General features: G+C 54.1%; 10 protein-coding genes across 10 annotated transcripts; 5 read left to right on the forward strand and 5 right to left on the reverse strand.

Moving 5' to 3' along the window:
• Positions 1-460: 460 nt before the first annotated feature.
• GCG54_00000878 (uncharacterized protein) lies at positions 461-853 on the forward strand (the record flags this gene model as incomplete). Its single annotated transcript, XM_045401009.1, has 2 exons — positions 461-494; positions 546-853. The coding sequence occupies 2 exons, from the start codon at positions 461-463 to the stop codon at positions 851-853; spliced, it is 342 nt and encodes a 113-aa protein (XP_045263682.1).
• A 558-nt stretch (positions 854-1,411) lies between these two features.
• GCG54_00000879 (putative translation initiation factor eIF-2B subunit delta) lies at positions 1,412-2,814 on the reverse strand (the record flags this gene model as incomplete). The annotated part of the gene is made up of 2 exons (XM_045401010.1): positions 1,412-2,236; positions 2,290-2,814. The coding sequence occupies 2 exons, from the start codon at positions 2,812-2,814 to the stop codon at positions 1,412-1,414; spliced, it is 1,350 nt and encodes a 449-aa protein (XP_045263683.1).
• A 616-nt stretch (positions 2,815-3,430) lies between these two features.
• Positions 3,431-4,195, reverse strand: GCG54_00000880 (uncharacterized protein; the record flags this gene model as incomplete). Its single annotated transcript, XM_045401011.1, has 1 exon — positions 3,431-4,195. One exon carries the CDS (start codon positions 4,193-4,195, stop codon positions 3,431-3,433), a length of 765 nt encoding a protein of 254 aa, XP_045263684.1.
• A 510-nt stretch (positions 4,196-4,705) lies between these two features.
• GCG54_00000881 (uncharacterized protein) lies at positions 4,706-5,062 on the forward strand (the record flags this gene model as incomplete). The annotated part of the gene is made up of 1 exon (XM_045401012.1): positions 4,706-5,062. One exon carries the CDS (start codon positions 4,706-4,708, stop codon positions 5,060-5,062), a length of 357 nt encoding a protein of 118 aa, XP_045263685.1.
• Positions 5,063-5,819: 757 nt separating this feature from the next.
• GCG54_00000882 (Vacuolar protein 8) lies at positions 5,820-7,838 on the reverse strand (the record flags this gene model as incomplete). The annotated part of the gene is made up of 6 exons (XM_045401013.1): positions 5,820-6,151; positions 6,202-6,951; positions 7,003-7,248; positions 7,304-7,417; positions 7,538-7,658; positions 7,716-7,838. The coding sequence occupies 6 exons, from the start codon at positions 7,836-7,838 to the stop codon at positions 5,820-5,822; spliced, it is 1,686 nt and encodes a 561-aa protein (XP_045263686.1).
• A 2,788-nt stretch (positions 7,839-10,626) lies between these two features.
• GCG54_00000883 (5'-AMP-activated protein kinase subunit gamma) lies at positions 10,627-12,127 on the forward strand (the record flags this gene model as incomplete). The annotated part of the gene is made up of 4 exons (XM_045401014.1): positions 10,627-10,893; positions 11,086-11,209; positions 11,265-11,414; positions 11,472-12,127. 4 exons carry the CDS (start codon positions 10,627-10,629, stop codon positions 12,125-12,127), a joined length of 1,197 nt encoding a protein of 398 aa, XP_045263687.1.
• A 687-nt stretch (positions 12,128-12,814) lies between these two features.
• Positions 12,815-15,744, forward strand: GCG54_00000884 (uncharacterized protein; the record flags this gene model as incomplete). The annotated part of the gene is made up of 4 exons (XM_045401015.1): positions 12,815-13,156; positions 13,237-13,275; positions 13,323-13,629; positions 13,682-15,744. 4 exons carry the CDS (start codon positions 12,815-12,817, stop codon positions 15,742-15,744), a joined length of 2,751 nt encoding a protein of 916 aa, XP_045263688.1.
• An 804-nt stretch (positions 15,745-16,548) lies between these two features.
• GCG54_00000885 (uncharacterized protein) lies at positions 16,549-17,068 on the forward strand (the record flags this gene model as incomplete). The annotated part of the gene is given in 2 exon segments (XM_045401016.1): positions 16,549-17,013; positions 17,033-17,068. The coding sequence occupies 2 exon segments, from the start codon at positions 16,549-16,551 to the stop codon at positions 17,066-17,068; spliced, it is 501 nt and encodes a 166-aa protein (XP_045263689.1).
• Positions 17,069-17,274: 206 nt separating this feature from the next.
• Positions 17,275-17,768, reverse strand: GCG54_00000886 (uncharacterized protein; the record flags this gene model as incomplete). Its single annotated transcript, XM_045401017.1, is given in 2 exon segments — positions 17,275-17,616; positions 17,631-17,768. 2 exon segments carry the CDS (start codon positions 17,766-17,768, stop codon positions 17,275-17,277), a joined length of 480 nt encoding a protein of 159 aa, XP_045263690.1.
• Positions 17,769-17,937: 169 nt separating this feature from the next.
• Positions 17,938-18,475, reverse strand: GCG54_00000887 (uncharacterized protein; the record flags this gene model as incomplete). Its single annotated transcript, XM_045401018.1, has 3 exons — positions 17,938-18,008; positions 18,162-18,264; positions 18,323-18,475. 3 exons carry the CDS (start codon positions 18,473-18,475, stop codon positions 17,938-17,940), a joined length of 327 nt encoding a protein of 108 aa, XP_045263691.1.
• Between the last annotated feature and the right edge of the window lie 1,352 nt (positions 18,476-19,827).

Genomic DNA, 19,827 nt, shown 5'->3' on the forward strand with positions numbered 1-19,827 from the left:
AGAAGCCTGGTTTGACCCAAAAGAATTTCCAAAAATACGATATTTTCAAATCGAATGGAAAGAGTTGTCATAAAAAGTCTCCGTGAAGTAATTCTTTCTTACCAGTCCTTGCGAAAGAAAATCTTCACATCCAGGGAGTGGACTTGAACCGCCGAAGCCCCCATACTTCCAGGGGTCTACAGCGCTGGAAGCACCCCCAGTGCAGCGCTGGCCCAGCGATCGAATCGGAAAAACTCGATTTGCAATTATTCCGCCGACCCCAGCGGGCAGCCCGCCCGGCCGGGAACGCGGACCACAGACCACTCATCCAAGCTGCCATCATCACCTCAGCCGATTGAATCGAACCCGACGCTCCACCAAACCCGAGATACCAGCTATCTAACGATCGGCGGAACCGGCCCTTCCGTCAATTGACCACCTCTCGAACCCTTCCCGGACCCCCTTCACAACTCAAACGACAATGGTCGGCAGGATCGCCTTCTGGAGCGGATTCGGTGCGTGATGCCCTTTCCCTGCGTTCCGTCACACCCTGATCGGCTTCCGAGAGCCATTGAGGACGGCGAAGTTGCTATGGGGCTTTTCAAGCGAACGGAAACTGGGTGTTGAGGACAGTGTTGCTGATGCAAGAACCACAGGCTTCGCCGTCCGCTTCTGGCAAATGGGCATCGAGATGCGCCCCTTCTTCAACAAGGAGTCCCTCTGGGTCTACCCTATCTACATGGCCGGTGGTGGCAGCTTCGGCTACTGGCTCCAGGGCGTCGACGACAGGCAGACGGCTTTCCTCAACGAGCGCAAGTCGATCCTGCTCGAGAAGCGCGCGAGGGCAGCGGCGCGCAAGGAGGCTGATCAATAGACGACGAAAGTTCTACCGACAAAGATGAAGTTTTGAACCAAAAAAAAAAAAAAAAAAAAAANTTTTAAAAAAAAAAAAAAAAAAAAAAAAAGGAAGAAAAAGACAATGGAAGGAGTTGCTTGTCTCGAGGATCGGGGAGAGCGACGACACGACACTCGAGAAGCTTAGGTATGAAGACGGGTTAGGATCAACCAGACCCTGTATCAAGCTGGAAAAGGCTGGGAACTGTGCTACGGAGCGTCCTTGGGAATTGTTAGGACGACGCCGTGTGGGATATTCTCTTAAAGAGAGCGGGTTCCCTGTGTAGATATTGCGTGAGAGAGGCTTAATTGACGCCGTGAAAGTCACCAATGTCTCACTGCCAGACATGAAACTTTCAAATCGCGATGAGCATTTGCTAAGCTAATGTCTATGATGCGTCTCTTTCTGAGTCCGCATGGATTGGTATCTATTTACGGGAGAAACCAAGGACTAGAAGCGCCCAAAACCCGGTGTGTCCCTTTGGGGACCAAAAGGACATACGTCGCTGCCTCTAACAATCTACCACCTTTTTCTTTCTTACAACTCCTCCAACTTTCTCAGAATCGCCGGCACAGACACGGGCGAGGTAATACCCAACTCAGTAATCACAACAGAAATGTGACGATCCCGGGTAGTGTCGAAAAGCAGACGGAAGCTGTCCGCAGTCATCTGCTCAGGGTCGATTTCGTTGAACGTCAGGGAATCCATCGCAACTCTCTCGGTGAAATTGATGGTCTCCGACAGCGCAACGACTCGAATACCCTGGTCCGCAGCCGCAATAGCGATATCACTCGTTCCCGCGCGAGCGTACATGGCACCGTTACTGAACATGGCCTCCGCGCCGACCAACACGCGCGATGTCTCGTGCAGGTGGGCTCGCATAGCGCTCAGGTCCGGGCAGTATGAGACCTCGACACCGCCTCCGGGAAGAGCGCGCAGGCTCTTGGCGAGCTCGCGGCCGGTACTCTCAAATGGGTCGTCGACAACAGTGACGGAGAACTTCTTGCCGTCGGCGTGAGCTTGACGGAGGGCGCGCTCGACGAGCGGGTGGTGCGCGTACGTCAGGACAACCTCGCCGTTCTCGATGCTGTCGGCAGCCGTCTTGACGATGACAAAGTCGGCCAGCTCGATACGCTCGCGGATGAAGTTGTCAACGGATTCGCAGAGGAGCTTCTTGGCCTCGAAGTCGGGGAGGTCAATGTCGATCTTGCTGACTTGGAGCTTCAGCCAGCGCACGGCGTTGCCCATGGAGAAGCACATGGGTCTGCACGCCGAGAGATACTCGATCTGGGGGTTCAAAATGTGTGATGTGAAGTGGCGGGAGAATGTGTTGCCCGGAGGTGTTGTGTATGAGTCGATGACCTGCCACACGTGAGAAAGAGAGTCTTGACCTTCTCGGAGCAAACAAAACCAACCTTCTTGAACGCCAGCAGAGTCGCCTCCAGTCTCGTGGTGCTATCACTGATCGCGAATGCGCTCATCTGCTGGCCCAGCGCCAGAACGGAGGGGTGCACGTCCTTGTCAACTTCCGTCATGTGTATCCTCTTAGCCATAGACAGGTGACTGAAGCACTCAGGGACTTTGGGCTTGTTCTCCTTGGGAGGGGTGATGACAGCCTTTCCCGCTGGACCGCCCTTTCCACCAGGACCACTGACGCCTTGGGGTCCGTCTTGTCTCTGTTTCGATTTCCCTCCCTTCGCATCGCCGCCCTGCTGAGCTCCTTGGCCGGCTGGTGGTGCCGGTTGCGACTCCTTCGCCTTTGCTCTTCTCGCCGCCTTTTCCGCCTTCGCCTTGGCCTTCAGTTCGGCGCCGGATAGCTTCTTCTCTCCTCCCTCGGCAGGAGCATCTTTCTTGGCGTCGTCCTTCTTTTGCGATTGTTGACTCTTCTTCTCCTCGGCGGCCGGCGGCGGCGCGGGGGTGTTTGGTGTCTCCGTCGCCATTGTCTGGTCTCAGGGTCGATCGAAAACCTCTGGTTTGTCCTCGATTTTGGATGTTTCGGTTTCTATTTGATTAGGAGGTGAGGTCCGACTTTCTGCAGGTAGGTTTGATCGAGTCCGAGCTTGGATAAGTCGCCAGAAGTTATCTGATCGGAGAGACTGAGAAGTTTTGGAGGGTTGAGTCACAGGGGTTTGCGCGGCGGGATGCGACTCCTTAGGTGCCCCGCGCTAAAAGCTCGCTAAAGCTTAACTGCATTGTGCGGGGAATGACGTCCAAGCTGTAGCGCCAATCACTATGCAACATCACGCCTACAGCTCAAAAGCAGCCATTTAGTCGTCCTGACTGATTTAATCAGACTCAGTTCTCAGACGATTCCATCTGATAATGGTGAGAGCTTTTAGGCCATCAGGTATCCGTACTCAGTCACCCATCTGCCCCAGGCACACTCCCGCCGCATAATCACTACAGTCGGGGAAACGGAACGCAGAGTCTCTATGATTTTAGTGGTCTATAGATCAACATCATCCATCTTACAGTTTCTGTCCACTTTTTGTGATTCCTGTACAAGTCTCTTGACTCCGCCTGTTGTTACATGCATGTGGTAGAGACATCAAACGCTTAGGAGGCAGGGGCTGCTTGCTTCTCGTCGGGTGAGGCCTCAGGCGAAGTCTCTGATGAAGCTTCTGCCGAAATCTCGGACTGGTCCTCTGTAGAGGTCTCGGACTGCCCCTCGGCAGACGCTTCAGAGCCATCCTCGGAAGACGCCTCAGAGCCATCCTCAGCCAGAGCCTGGCCAGCCTTTCCACTCAAGTAAAGTCTCATCACCTTAAGTGGCTGGCCTTCCGAGGCCTTCCATTCCTTGGCGCCGCGGGTCTCTTCCACAACGTCTCTGACTGCTTGAACAAGAGATTGCGCTTCGTCTGCTGTAGCAATCCTACTTCCCTTCTTTTTGGCCATCAATATCTCAACCTTGTAACCCTTGGTTAGAAACGTCCTCAACTGCCTCATCTTGTGGTTGAGGTCATTCGACGCAATCGCCCAGTTGAGTTCCAGCTCTTTGGTCTTGTTTGTCTTTGCCTGAAGTTTCTTCGCCTGTTCCAATTTGCGCACCTTGGCTCTCTCCTCCTGGATGTTTATGATCTTGCAAACGGCGTAGGCTGGTTGGTCTGGGCCCGGGTCCGAGGGGGCCGGGGAGACCAGTCGCAACGTTTCCTTCTCGAGGTCCATGGATAGCAGGACCTTTGAAGTGACGTACGGACCAGCCAGCTTGTTGTCCTCGTCTACAACCATGATCTTCCTGTCGCGGATCCTGTCGTTTTCTATCAGGCGCTTCTTGTTTTCGTCTGGGCGGCCCGTTCCGCGCTTCTTGTATCGATGAATCATAGATGCGTGGCGTGAAAGATTCGGTATCGACGCGGCGACGGGTGGAATGACTCTGGTTGCGGGAGGAGAGAGAGCGCTACATCGTGATAGCGCCTCAACTTTTTCGTAGGGCGAGATGAACACCCTATATAGGGCTGTCCTGCTGTTGAACAAGCATCGTGCGACCCTCATGCTGGCAACCCGTCTCCTGAAAACGTTTTGGAGCTTCGGATCGTCGATTGAGTCACAGGGCGGGTTGTCGCTTGTTGACTTCAGCACGTTTGGTAGGTGGGAGCTGGTGCAGGTGATGGGAGGCGAAGAGACGAAATTGTAGAAGACACATGTGGTAGGTAGCTTCCCCGCCAATCAAGTCCCGGTGCTGAGCTTTCAGTGGGGTCCGAGCTCCGATTTCTCGTGCCGGCGGGTTCGCCGTGGTCTCCTCATCATTGTCGGGTGTGACACTGAACTCCTCAGCTGTTCTCAGGTCAGAGACGCGCATCAACAAACACACGGCTTCCCCGTTTGGACGCGATGCTGCCTCCATGGGCGAGAGCCATAATTGGCCATCCGATTCGCCTGGCTCTCGCTGCCGGAAAGACCATGGCCGCTGCCCATGTCTTTACAAGTTACTGCTTCGAATGGGGACCTGCGGCCGGCCCGTCAATGCTGCCGACTTTCGACATCGCTGGTGATCACATCATTGTTGACAAACGCTACCGCTACGGCCGCAATATTGTTGTAGGAGACTTGGTGCATTATCGAATTCCCATATTCCAACGCGCGGAAGGCATCAAACGCGTGATCGGCATGCCAGGTGACTACGTCCTCGTGGGAAGCCCCGATGCCTATCCCCAGAAAATGATGCAGGTATGGCAGCTTGTGTCATAAGTTGGCGAAAGCCTCACACTGACGATCTGCCAGGTACCCCAAGGTCACTGTTGGATTGTGGGCGACAACTTGGAGCTCTCGAGAGACTCACGGATGTTTGGACCAGTGCCACTGGCTTTAATAAAGGGCAAGGTAATTGCCAGACATTTGCCCTGGAGTACCCGTCAGGTATTCCGCAACGGCCTTGTGGATCCAGAAGACGACCATGATGACAAGAAATGAACCCGATAATCCAACCAGATTATCCTTACGAGAGGCACAACGAGGGCTTGCTCGACTGATGGATGAGAATTAATCACGAATAGTGAGTTGTTTTTTTGGTCTTCTAAAGGTCTGATCCTAATTACAACGAGGTAGGAAGGCCAGTGGCGTTAAGGAAAAGTTCATCAAGCCCGGCGACAGGCCGAGTAACGTGGGAAGTTGGATAACCCGACTGACGGGCCATAATGCTTAATACAAAGTAAAAGGGTTAGGTCGTCCTTCTTAAAGAGACATGCCGTACCTTGAAACTAAGGACGGCGGAAAGGGTCGTCCGTCAGGAATAGGCTCGCCGAAATAAACGCTCCTTCAAAATGCTTCCACGCCAAAACAAATACACGCAACGTACCGACCAGAACTCATTCTGCATAATCATCAACGCCATAACACCTACAACCCAAGCCCCCGAGCCATTTGATCCTGTAGTAGTACCCCAGAAGGGAAGCGGAGGAACGAAATAGTGAAAGCGAGACCCGTCACACTGAAAAGAAAAAGGGCTTTAGCCCTCGATATGAGACTTTGAGCCACTCTGGCCAAGCAGCTCCAGGCATCGCTGTGCCAGGTTCACAACCTCGCCCTCGTCGTCATCTTCGAACTCGTTGTCAGGCTCAATTTGGCGGTTGGCGATCTCCTTGATTTGGTCGACAATGTCCTGGGCCTGGCCGATCAGCTGAATGAGGTTCTTGTCCTCCGACTCGAGCAGTTGGAGCAGAGTCCAGATTGCTATGTGCTGAAACGTCGCGTCGCCGCTCTGGAGAAATCTCGTCAAGTATCCGTGGATACCGCCGTTAGGCTCTTTCCAGTCCTGTACGAACACAGCATAATCGCCAACTGGGAATGAATTAGCATTCAAGCCTTGATTGAAGTAGTAGCAACCATACCTTTTGAAGAGAGGTTGCCGAGGGCTGCAGCGCTGTTGCCCTGCACCTCAATGCTGGGAGAATGGGTGAGGGGAATGAGGACCTCAAAGACACCCAAGTTCAAGAGGTGCGACTTCAGCTCATCACTAAGAGCCAAAACAGCAATCGCAGCCGTCATCTCGGATTGGACCGTAACCGGGACGTCCAGCACCAACTGCTTGCACTTCTGAACCGCACCAGCATCTAGAACCAGTGCCTTGTTGCGATCAGAGCTGGCGGCCAGGTTCCTCAGCGTCGATATGGCGTGGCACTGAATCTCCTCATTCTCGGTCGATCCCAGCAGGTCCACCAACGGTTTCAAGAAGCCAGCTTCGATAATGGGCGACTCGTTTAGTGGGTGAATGGAAATGTTGCGTATGCAGGCGACGGCGGAAAGGATCAGAGGCAGATAAGACGACGACAAGAGCCGCAACAACGGAGCCAGACCATTTGACCGCACAATATCCAGCTGATACTTTTCGTCCGAGGCCAGGTTACGAAGTGCGAGTGCTGCCTGGCACTGAACCTTGGGGGACGAGGAGTCCATGAGAGTGACGAGCGAAGAGACAAGCTTCGATTCGGTTTGTGCAAGTTTGCGTCGGTTGTTAGCATCGACTGCAATGTTGCTGAGAGCGGTTGTGCAATAGTACTGCACATCAACGTCTGACGAGGACAGGAGTTGAACCAGGACGGGGATGGCTCCGGCGTTAACGAGCTGCTGGCGGTTCTCATCTTTCTGAAGTTAGCGAGAATGACCTTTTGATAGTGTTGGCGATAACGTACCTGAATGCGTCATGTTCAACAAAGCTCCAGTTGCGTTCCTCTGAACCCGCATGTCCCTAGATTTTGCCAGCCTCGTCAGAGGACCCAACGCGCCGGACCGCGCAATCTTGGCCTTGTTCTCCTCATGTGTGGCCAAGTTGGTAATGCAGCCGACGGCATTGCATTGCACCTCGACATTTGGCGATAACATCTGCCTGATGAGAGGCGTAAGTCCACCGAGCTGGACAATCAAAACCTTATTCTCGGCTGGCAATTCAGATCAGTAATGCTCATCCAGCGTGGCCCGCGAAGCTAGACTCACTGTTGACGGCCAGATTTCCCAGGGCTGCGCTGGCGGCGCGCTGAACTTCGATATCAGGACTCTGCAACAGGAAGAGGATGGGCTCGAGGGTATCGCGGTCGACTTCGCGAACATCTGCGGAACGGGCACTGGCATTAGCAGGTGACGTAGACGAAGACGCCCGCAGGTGCTACACCGCACGGTTCGTTGGACCAGCTTGAAGCTCTTCTCGGGCGGTTAGAATGATCGACATACCTCGCTCTGTGATTTCGGCAAAAGTAAGACTAGCACTGCGTTGAAGATCGATGTTTTCAGAGAAGACGAGAGTGCTTAGAGCTCGAAGAGGTTCGCCCGAGAAGAAGTCGGTTTCACCGCGCTGAAACACCGTCAGTATGAAGGTTCAGCTGTTTGGTGGGTAAAGAAAAACGCGTACGTTCTCCAGATACTGGAGGAGGTCGGCGACAGCCTCCCGTTCGCTGTCGGCGAGGACTGGCTCGTAGAGTCCATCGCGGGATCTCCCTGTGCAATCACCATCAGCTTGGCTGGTCAGCAGCATGTAGCAGTGAACCGCATCATACCTCCGCAACACGATTGACACACTCCCATGGCCGACGTGGGCAACAAAGGCCGATGTCGATGATATGAAGACTCGACTTCGAAGTAGCGGTCTCGGGGGGCGGCTGGGGCTGTTTTGTTTGGATGGATCCTCTTTCGCAAACACGAATGTTTTAGCAGCCCAACCGGAGGGATGCGGAGCCTGCGATGTTTCCGACGGGTCGATGGTAGAAGCGTGTTGTCGATTAAACGTGACGAACGGATTAAATTCGATAGTGAGCGATAGCCGGCGAATTAGAGGTACGTTGCTGCCCAGCGGAAGAGGCCCGACAGTCGGTCGGTTGATGGACGATGTGATCGGTCAAGTGAGGTTCTGGGAAGAAAGTGCCGTCGGGAGGCTGCTCCAGTTGTCTCTCGGAGCACAGGCCCAAGCCGCAGCAACAGCAGCAGAAGCAGAGAGGTAGCAACAGCAGTAGCGCAGGACCTTGGCCCCTTGGTGAGGCTAACGTGGTGGGGCTAGTAGTGACAAGGTACAAGCACCTAACTTGGGTAGCTTCCCGAGTCACCAAGCAACGAGCAAGAGCAGGCACAGGCACAACACCACAGCGTGAAAAAAAAAAAAAAAAAAAAAAAAAAAAAAAAAAAAAAACGAGCACCACCAGCACCAGCAACCGGACTGGCACTCTGGAAAAGCAGCACCCTCCTCCAGGTTGTGATAGGACCGTGACACTGTGGAACTCTCTGTGGAGCTGCCGACTTTCCACAGTTGGTCGTGCTAACCCCGTCGGGATTAGGGGGTCTAGGTGACCCAGCGCAGCAGGTACGTACTGAGCGTACCTGCAGCGTTGCCGACTTTTACTCGTGATGTGACTGGCGGGCGGCTTACTCTCCCCGGTTAGAAGAGGATGCTGGAGAGGCGCATCCGCCTCACTCTGCCCAGATTCTAGGACCGCAAGTTGCAACCACGCCGCCTAATCCTCCTCTGTCCATGTCGGCGGCACCCGCAGCTCCCTCACCGTTCCTCACCGACCTCCGCATCTCGAGCTCGAGACACACGGACCACCTTCTTTATTCACATGCGGAAACAAGCTGTGTTTGTGAAGCTCATCCTTCGCGGAGTCGACTTATGTCATCCAGCAAGACATCGTATCGCGAGCAATGCAAACTCGTTCTGGAGAATGGCGGGAGAGTCTAACTTCTAGCTTCTACTGTGTCCTCGAGAGCTGCCATCAATTTCTAGAACCTATCAACAAGCGACGGCCGCTTTCCTTCCCCTGTGAGACAGCCGGAATGTACCTATCGGCACATGACAGCGAAGACCTTATCTTGCGTACGTGCTTCTCGAGAAGCTTAGGTACGCTGATTCCTCTATGGCGCCTGCACGATTGCCAGGCAGGAGAAGCTTCAGACGAACATTACAACAGGAGCACACCCTCTTCTAACCGCGATGTTGCCCCTCAAATGACCCGATGACTTGCCCGTGTGCTGCTACCCTGAATGCACAGGAGCCTTCAGGGTCCAGTATCACGCGAGCCTACCCGCGGAGACGCTGGCTGAATGAGGCATGGATGGGTTTCCATGACAGACAGCATAGAGTGAGTCTATTGGGCAAATGAGAATTCGGAATGTGATGCCTTTCCACAACAATTGAGTATCGCATGGCACTCATGAGGGGAATTTTTTGCCGGCATGTCTCGCATTGCAGCTATCCCTGGCAAGATATCAATCCGGGAGAGACAATCTTGCTTGGGGGAGAAAAAGAAAGACTGTCGGATGGCAACGGCGCGGAATCTGGCCACCGCACGGCAAGGTGCAGCAGTGATCTCGTCCCAGTGAGATTGTGCTCCAGCCGCTATTCGTCGGACGCTGCACAGTTGATTCAACGAGGAAAGAGATGCCGGAAGGAGCAGCTACTACCGCTGGAGGGAGCTGTCAATGGCCGCGGTCTGTCTGTCTGCATGTGGCTCAAGTCGTGTGTGTGCTTCATTTGTGCGTGTAGTCTTGTCCGCCCACAGCAGCCGGCGGATCATTGAAGCCATCTTCAATAGCGACTGGCCCCCATTACAACCGTCATCATCCTCTCTTGTCCTTCGGAACTGAAGCCGCTGCACCCGTCAAGCTGCAGTGCCAAGCGCTAATTATAAGCATCACTTCGTTGACTTCCACTGGACTGGTCATCGTCGCCGGAGCGGCCGCGCCAGCACCAACCTGCATCAGAAGCCAGAAACCCCAGAATCAGACGGTCGACGCCACCCTTGTATTAGGCATCGGTGCTCGTCCGGGCTTTTCCCCAGGTAGGCTCTCCAGGTATTCGTAGATCCAGTCCTTGCTCTTATCCTTATCCTTATCTATGGCTGCCACAGGCGAGGTGAGACAGGAGGGATGCAGTCGTCAGTTTGTCTGCCGCCAGGGCTGCGGAAAGGTACTTGCTGCTGCTGTCACTGAGTGTCCATTGCTGCCACCTGCCACAGCCGCCGCCGCTGTCACTGCTAGTTACCTCTGCTATCTGCCACCGCTGGAGGGGAACAGAGAAGGAACCTGGAAGAAAAAAAGAACGACAAGGGAACAAAAATCACCAATGCGTCAGTTCCAGTTCCAGCCCAACCCGTCCGATTCTTCGACCGCAAAATTCCGTCCTTGTCTCTGAACTTCCGCCTCTGCCGTCCGTCTCCCGTTTCCTGTCTCCCGCTCTCTCCTCCCACACCAATTCCCCCGTACCCCGTCCCGTCCACGTCCAGAGGGGCCACGCGCGCCATTAGCCAGCCCTCCTCGTACGGCACGACGACACAATGGACGACCCCTCCTCCACGTCCTCGGCGTCGAAGGACAATGCCGGTCCTGGCTCCATGTCCATGTCGCATCAGCAACAGCCTAGCGGTACTGGTCCACTACAACCGCCCGTAGTCGCTACTGCTGCGTCCATCGCGAGACCACAAGGTCACGAGCTTCCCTTCGTCACGCCCTCATCCTACCTACGCCCAAGACCGCCCTCTGTGCTTCGCAAAATGCCTGAAAAGCCCCCGAGCCCTCTCGACAAGGACCAAATTCAGGGTCTGGTAAGCTGGCAACAACCTTCCGCCGCCCGTTTTCCCCTCGAGCGCCCTGCCGAATGGTGCCCTGTGACCCGAATTTGCTCTGAGCTGCTGCCTCTGCGCATGCGGGGTTGCGCTTTGCCATCCGCCCGCCGCCATCGCGAGGGGCACGTTTAGACCGCAAAGACCCGTGGCTAATTATGCTTGTCTGCCCAGAAAGCGATCCGCGAGTTCCTCAAAGTTCGGACCAGCTACGATGTCCTGCCGCTATCCTTCCGTCTCATCGTCCTCGACAATGATCTCTTGATTAAGAAGAGTCTCAACATCCTCATTCAAAATGGTACGAGTCATGCCGCCTGAATGCGCCGAGCTGTCCATTCTGACCTTCGCCGTAGCAATCGTTTCCGCGCCGTTATGGGATTCGCACAACTCGACCTTCGCTGGTCTTCTGACAGCTACCGACTACATCAACGTCATTCAGTACTACTGTCAATTTCCTGACGAGATGAGCAAGCTGGAACAGTTTCGCCTGAGTAGCCTGCGAGGTTCGTGACAAGGACAAGCTCGTTTGCTGGGGACCACTTACCAACAGCTTTTTGTAGATATCGAGAAGGCTATCGGCGTATCTCCGCTCGAAACAGTCTCTGTCAACCCCATGAGACCACTTTACGAGGCCTGCCGTCGGATGCTCAAGACCCGCGCACGAAGAATTCCTCTCGTAGACGTCGACGACGAAACCGGCCGCGAGATGGTTGTCAGCGTCATTACGCAGTATAGAATCCTCAAGTTTATCGCCGTCAACAACGAGCATAACACGGTGCTGCTGAAGAAGTCGCTGAGGGAGATCGGTCTGGGCACATACAAGAAGCTGGCAACGGCCAAGATGGGCGATTCCGTCCTGGACGTTGTAGACTCGATGGTCAAGTACAACATTTCCTGTGTCCCTATAGTCGACAAGCACAACCGGCTGCTCAATGTTTTCGAGGCTGTCGACATCATTCCATGCATCAAGGGTGGCGCGTATGAGGAGCTGTCGTCCAGTGTTGGCGAGGCCTTGTGCAGGAGACCCGATGACTCCCCGGGAATCTACACATGCAGCCCTGACGACAGACTGGACTCCATCTTCGACACTGTTCGCAAGTCACGAGTGCATCGTCTGATTGTAGTAGATGATGAAAACCGGCTCGTGGGCGTGATATCCCTGTCCGACATCCTCAAGTATGTTCTTCTGTACGGAGAGGAGGACGACACCAAATGAACATGAAGTTGGAAAGAAAAATGAAATTTACATAGAACCAAAGAGCGACGGATCCTCGCTGGAATGACATGGGGCACGGTAGACATGGTAATGAGCATGTGCCAGGCGTATGGGGGCGTAACTGGGAGGAATACCAGATGGTGCGCATATTTAACATTTTCTTTCACTTCATTATAGAGGGTTGGAAGGTCTTTATGGAGCAGTCGGCTACCTGGATGCATCACGAAATGAGAACATGTCGATATCAACTCCTTAGCGTACCTTTCTGTTTCTGGCCTCATGCCACCCCCGGGCTTCAACTTGCACACTACGTAAGGTTTGTCGTTTGCGCGGGAAGGTGCATTTTGTGGCCAACGGCGTGGGCAATGTCACCAGTGGCTACCTCGCAATGTCATCTTGCTACCTATCCAGGTAGGCTGGGCCGGGAAGGTGCGATCCAGTTGAGGCTGTCGCGTTTCTCGGGATACGAGGCAAGAGCAGACTGATGGTAACTTTCTTTCAGCCATTTTATTGCTTTGGACAGCCCGAATCCAGGCACAAACGCCTCCCCATCAAACTTGATCAGCCACTTCGACCTCACTCGCAAGCTTGCAGCGGTTTGGCATAAGATAACTTGTATCCCGAGCCGAGCTGGTTGCATCCAACTCACCTGCTCAGTCTCCATCTCATTTGCGCAACTCCTTTGCGATGCAGCATTATCGCCCCGACCCATCAATATCCTCGGCCGCGTCTCGCGATGCAGAGACTGCGACCCATGCGAGCCAGAAGCCAAGCACAGCACCTACGAGCACATTACCTCCTCAACTGCCAGTGATGTCTTTCTCGACACATGATGGCCCCGATCGACAGCGCGTACCCAACTCGACCACACTTCCCGCACTTGCCAGCAGAGACAACCGTCGCAACCGGGCTCTGCCAAGCAGCGCAACATGGACTTCCTCTGCCGCAGACCTAGCTTTGTTCCCAGACACCGATGTGGTCGAGAGCCGCGAGTTTTTTGTTCAAGAGTACAATCGTCTGGCCAAAAAGGTAAGAAAAAAACCTGCCTGCTTTAGCGCAGTGCCTTCATCGGTATCCGATGGTCGATTATCGCTAATGCGATATGACAGCATGGAATCCGAGCTCTTGTTGTCGGGGATTTTGAAGGAGTAAGTGAATATTCCCAAATGTGACAGCAAGAGGCTAATTGCTCCAGCGACCAACGACACCTGCGGCCATGTCAGAAAAGCGGAGGTGGTGGTCGCGAATGTTTCGTTCACCTTCATCTGGACAGCCGTCCATTTCTCGACGACCATCCAGGTCGATCAAGCACAGGCGAAGTATCAGCGACCTCGCTCTAAATATGGTTGCGCATAGAAGACCGGAACGCAGAATCGTTGATCTTCAGACGATGGTTAGGCTCAGCGGCAAGAACTTCCTCTACTTGCCAGAGCCGTATGCCCCTAGCTCTCTCATGTTGCCGACTTGCTTCAGGGCAACGGCTCAATATCTGGTCCAGTATGGTATGCTCTTCCTCCTACTCCCTGCACATAATCATAACCTTACAGTGAACAGGACCGGAAACGCGCGGAATCTTCCGTATTCCAGGGTCAATCCGTGGAATCAATGCAATCTTCGACTACTACTGCGACGAGAAGGCTGGTGAAGAAGTTACCAATACGATTCGCTGCGCGTCTCTCCCGACCCATATCAACGTCGGAATACACGACATAGCGTCAGCCTTCAAGAAGTTCCTCTCCGTTCTCCCTGGCGGTATCCTCGGTACACTCTCGCTTTTCGATGCATTGGTGGCCATACAATGCCAGCTTCGGGGTGAGCCCGAGCTAAGCAGAACGAAAGAGACAAAGCTTCGAGCCCGCCTCATCGCGCTAGCAATCGGTACCGTCAAATCGCAATTCCAGCGAGAACTGATATGCGCCGTGTTTGGTCTGCTCTCTGTCATTGGCCGTGCTGGGGAGACGGCAGCCCGCGAAGACGAGCGGGGTCATCCTCTTCCCACGTCTGATCTCATGGGATATACTGCATTAGGCATCGTCTTCGGACCCCTGCTTGTTGGTGATCTTCTAGATTCCTATACCATGAAACTGGCGACCCCGTCTGCTGGTCTTCTACTTTTCCCCCTCACGCCGCCGCAGTTGAAAAGAGAACGACAGCGCACAGCGAAACCACAAGACGAACCGCCACTTCCAGCGATAAACAAGGTCCATGTCGCGAACGAAACTGCGGAGATGCTCATCACCAATTGGAGGGAGGTCGTCAAGAACATGAGGGATCTAAGAATACTTATTAGGATCGATCAAGGAGTGGACAAAAAGGCCCGTCACAAATCCCATTGGTCTTCCAGCTCCGATCCGTTTACAGTTGGACTACCCAGAGGATGGAAAAGCAAATCAGCCACGCCGGGAGGCACGATTGATCGGGATGGATCTCCGACTCCAGACTCTCCCACACCAACTTGCAGTAGGTCAGCCTGCTCTCTAGGTCAAATTTGGACTAACGATATAACACGAATAGGGACACTGGCACGTTCAGCGATACCCGACGGTCCGACGCACAAACTTGACGTCCAAAAGGTCCGGCCCCAAGTGCCTCTTTCTCCGTCCTCGAACCGACTGCCGCCTCAACACTCACTCCACTCGTTGTCGCCCACTGCAGAAGAATTCACAGCGAATAATCATGGTGTCAAGAGAATTGGAAGCAAGCAAAGCAACGTCAAGATAGGATCTTGTAAGACCAGTTCCATGAGGACCAGAGGTACAAAGGCGGAGCGAGCCTCTGGGGAAACAAGTCTGGCAGCAGCCTCTACATCATCGATCACGGGCGGTCTGCCAGAGGGGAACCGCTGCGAAATCTCTCATCCTACATCTGGCAGTACTCCCGATGCACAATCACCGACGAGAGTTGGACGCCACGGCAAGCACCCGAACCATAATACTCGGGTACATGACGTGCTCATCCCGGAGAGAACTTCGTCTAGATCGACAGGCCACCGGTCAAGCGAGCCGTTAAATACCATGAACATCAAGGAAGCCAGCGAAACTGGCCATGGGCAAAAGACCCGTCAGCCTGAGAGATCCTTGGAGCAGATGTCGGAGGAAAACGGAGGAAAAGACGCTGGATTTGTCTCTACGGCTTTACATCGACTTGTTGGAACTGATCGAAGCGGTGGCTCGTCCGGCAGCTCAACACCAAGAACGCCCAAGAGAAAACACATCGTACCTGTTAACATGAGTCCTCGAACCATCATCAGATTGAGTGGAAGTGATTCTTTAACTCCAACAGCAAGGAGCTTGTGTGGATCCGACGTGGCTCAGGAAAATTCAAAACCCAACGTCCCAGTGCAGAAGGCTGTGGTTGCGAACGCAGGGACCCAAACGGGTGGTTTTCAGAAAGTGGCAGGTTGGAAATGTTTATCAGACAGCGACGTCCGTCGGCCTAGAAAGTCGGATGTCGAACGCGAGCGACCTAACCCTCGAACCCCGCGGTATAGCGACGAGACTGACATGGAGTTCGATAACAACAGCTCCATTCAAATCACTCCGAAGGAATACTGCGCTGAAATGACAGTCCCTCAGAGGTCTCGAAATACTGGCGCAAACTCGGCTAAGGCGTTATAGGATAAGCTGCCAGCAGACGACTCTTGCGCGAAAGAGGGTATGCAGACGATGTTGCAAAGAGACAAGGACATTAACATTCACCACCAGAATGGCTTCGCCGGGATACCTTCGGAGGGAGATGAATCGCATGCTGGCTTACCATATATAAATGAATCATATACGGGAAAGTCGTCACCGAAAAGCTTGGCGTCCAAGGCGGAGGAGGTTGCGCAGCGGTCCCGAGCCTCTTCTTTACGACCGGTGGTGACGCCAGCGCGGACCTCCAGAGGACCATCTAGAGTGCCCACACCTGCGCGTACATCAACCTCCAAGCCTAACAGCGTGAAGGCTATCGCCGCGATGTTTGAAGTGGCGTCTATGGATTCGTCATATGCACCTTCGCCGATGACGGGGTCTCGAGCGAGCGAGACTGCGCCGAATCTCGTTCATTCTAGACTTGAGACACAGTCTCCTAAGTCTTTGGCATCCATGGGATCATCTTGGAGCCTGGGAAAGACAAAAGAGGAGCAAAGCCGTCAGAGCTTCAACTTGAGCAGTCGACCCAGAAGTGTCCGCCAAGTTGGCCGCCGGCCTGAACACGCGCCTGCTTACCCAGAAAAACCCGTTTTCTGTCAGCTTCGACAAACGCCCGATCTCCAAAATTACCACAAGTCTGCCGCGAAAGGCCCGCCTCTGAACGACGATAGAGGCCTACGAAGTTTGGGTACAATGACCCGACATCTTGAACAGCCACCTGTTGCCCAGCATGTCAACTTTCCTCGGCCTCCATCTACGCCATCACTGCGCCAACTTGGGGAATACACGATGGTTACACGCCCGGAAAGCCCCGGGGGAAACTCGATGCTGCACGCGCAAATTCGCAGCTTGCAAAGGCAACTAGACGCCAAGACGGAGGAGACTGCCTCACTTCGTCGTCAGTTGGAGACGAGAGACGAAATGGATGTTGGCCTGCTCAGCGAACAGTTACGGTCGGCAACACGCGAGTGTGCCATGTGGAAGGGGCGAGCAGAAGCTGCCGAGAAACGGGTCGTGGTGCTCGAACGCTTCACACGTAAGATTCGGTGCCTCAAAGGGGGAGATGGGCAATACGATTCGGCTGATGTGTCTTCCAGGGAGCGAGAGAGCACCGACATGACCGGAACCGAGGATGGGGAGTTGGTGACATCGAGAATTAAATTGGCATTCAGGAATTTGGATGGCACCAGAAGCGGCGATGGCGGAGCCGCTGCGTGGTGGAATACAAGGAACGGTGTCGATGAAGGGATTAAAGTTAGTTTGACTGACACAGCCCTCCTCGGGGTTGTGGAAGCAGTCCAAGAATTGATGGCGGACGAGGAAGGCTATTAGGTAAACATAGCCGGCAGTGTCAGGATATCGGTCACCTGGTGTTTAGGAGCTTCTTGTAGTAGTCAGTTAGGCATGAACGCGGGCTTGAACAGGATATTCAGCCCCCAAATATGAGATTAGAAAGTTGTTCATTATCATCAAGACGTTTTGTGTTCGTGATCTAGTCACAATCAAGAGCAGATGCTAAGTACTATCATCCCCCGAGTCGCGACGGATCCTCCACCTTCCAGCATCGTCCATACGCATGGCGACAGTGCCGACGGTCATTCGGCCAACGCCGTCCAGGATGGCCCCCAAAAGCTCCGAGTCGTCGACAACCTCATTCACACCGACTTCGGGTTCCTTTGGGCGTGATTTATGCCTGCGGTGCCTGCGTTCCCTTCCGTCCCTGTGGCTACGTCCCGAAGTCGTGTCCTTGGACCTGGTGGTAGCTTTAGATGGTTCAGGGGATGGTGGGGTTGGTTGTAAATCTGATGGGCGGGACAGTGGTCGAGTGGTTGATGTTCCCGCATCACTGCTTCCTTGCTGGTGATGTTGACGTTGACGCTGGGATGATCTGGGAGGCGTTTTGGGATAGCGTCTCTGTGCTTGCGGGTAGGGCGTTTGCGGGGTCGAATGCTGGTGATGCTTTTGTGTGAAATCAGACGAAGGAGGTTCGGGTGTGGGTGGCGGTTCATGATATCGTAACTCTCTCTGCGGTAGCTTCTGCTGCTGCTGCTGCTGCTGCTGCGTGGCGGATGCCGTTGCCGTCGCCGGCCGGATCACGGGTGCGGGTGCGGATTTACAGGGCGTCGCCGGGATAGTGACCTGTCTGCTCCCGTACACGCGCCCGGACGGCTGGGGCGGTCAATTGTCGAAGACGAAGAGGGGCTTGTGATGGTGAGTTGCCTCTACGACGGCAGAGGCAAGTGAGTAGTCTGTAGATGATGTTAGCGTTGGGTGACTGGGGGCTGGGCGGCATAAGTCAACAAGCTTCTCGGGACGAGCCAAAGCTGAACGAGAATGCGTGCGTATTGCTGCCCGATACTACGAGACATGGAGTCAATGGGTAAGAAACAAGGCCGACGTACCCACGCCAGATCCCAAATCTCTGGAGGAGAGAACTTTGATGGACAGGTCGGGGTTGACCTTGCCGACGATCTGAGCACCGTTGCCATTGGTGAGGTGGACGTCCTGAGTAAAGCGCGTTAATATCCCGATGCTCAAGTTACAGGAGACGGTATGGACCAACGCGGTTCAGGATGGCGGTGACGTTGCCATCGGCGTCAAGGACTGCGGAATCGCCGCGCAGCTGGACGACCTTGCCGACGAGCATTACGTTCTTGCCGACGTAGTTATCGAGGTATTGCGCGGTGATACGCGGGGTAGAGGTGGCTTCGGCCATCTTGAGGGAGCGGCTTTGTTGGCGGTTGCTACGTTCCTGTTGGCGCGCTGCGGGTTGAGAAAGCAAGGATTTGATCTGCCTCAAGGTAGAGAAGTAATTGGCCCACAGCTTGTTTGTGCTGACAGCGGGATCGTACAGGACAGGGACGCAGCAGAGTCGTGTCAAGATGGCGGGGAGGAGGTGATTTGCCGTCGCGTTTTTGGCCCCTCGCGCCAACACTTATCGCGCTGTCAGGTGAGAAGTGGGGTCGAATTGCTCGAATTAGATAAGCAGGAGGACCCTTCAGGGTTCCATCGACGAATGGACCGTTCCAAGTGATCGACAAAACGTTATGTTAACGGTGGTTTGGATCGCGTATACCGTCCCTGTCTCCAATGTTCTTTTCGATGCTCCCATCGAGGGGGAATCGGTGCAGAAGTTTCAAGAATTACGTGGCCCCGGTCGAAAGTCAATTGACCGCTTTATCAGGCTCGGTCCGCATTCAATTGGTCAGTCAGCTGCTGGTAGGAAGACTTATTCCGGATGGTTCATCTCGATGGCATCCTCTTCTGAACGACTCGCCAAAGTGGTATCTGGTGGGCCTTGGCTGCCACATCAGACGCTGCCTTTATCAAAAACTTTTCAGTTCATCGGGATGACGTCACTCAAAGCCCTATAGCCTGTTTTTATGGACGAGCGTGCAGGTCCCGGTCGATCATTAGGATCCAGCAATGGAGCAGTGAGGAGCACTGCTCGTGATGGCTCACTAACAACAGAGCCCGATCTGAGACGCGTAGATAGCAAACAGAGACATCAGGCCTGGACTCCTGGACATAGAAAGTGTGGTTCATTGCCAATGAGCCAAGAGTGCGAAGGATGAAGCTCAAATATCAGTGGTTTCTGGACTTCGGAGGTTGCGCCGTGCGGATCTCTTGGGGTCCAACCGGTTTCAATGCGGGCTTCTGACGCCATGCTTCGATGATGCTGAGGTCAAGAATGCATGAAGGGTCCTCAGTTACTGTAAGAAAAAATTTGGGTGGTTCGTTATTAGCAGAACATTTCTAAGCGCATACACGTGTCGAGGGCGGTCGAACAAGGGGACGTAAATCTCTTTCCCGATCAGGGACCACACGGTCTCGGCGGTGCAAGGCGGGCTGGTCAGAAACCTGGAATGTTGGACACGGCAGGCAATGGAATTGCGACGGTTGGCCCGGGGCCGATTCAGGGCCGGACATGAGTCGGAGATGGGTGCCGCAATCACCCCACCATTGATACTGGCTCAGTTACCATTCCCACTCCATCACGTTTACCAAATCCGTCCTTGCGACCCAAAATTAGTTACGCGACGCAACCATCTGAACAAACGGCAGCCG

Source organism: Colletotrichum gloeosporioides, assembly GCF_011800055.1.
Source record: "Colletotrichum gloeosporioides strain Lc1 chromosome Unknown consensus_50, whole genome shotgun sequence".
Lineage (NCBI taxonomy): Eukaryota > Fungi > Ascomycota > Sordariomycetes > Glomerellales > Glomerellaceae > Colletotrichum > Colletotrichum gloeosporioides.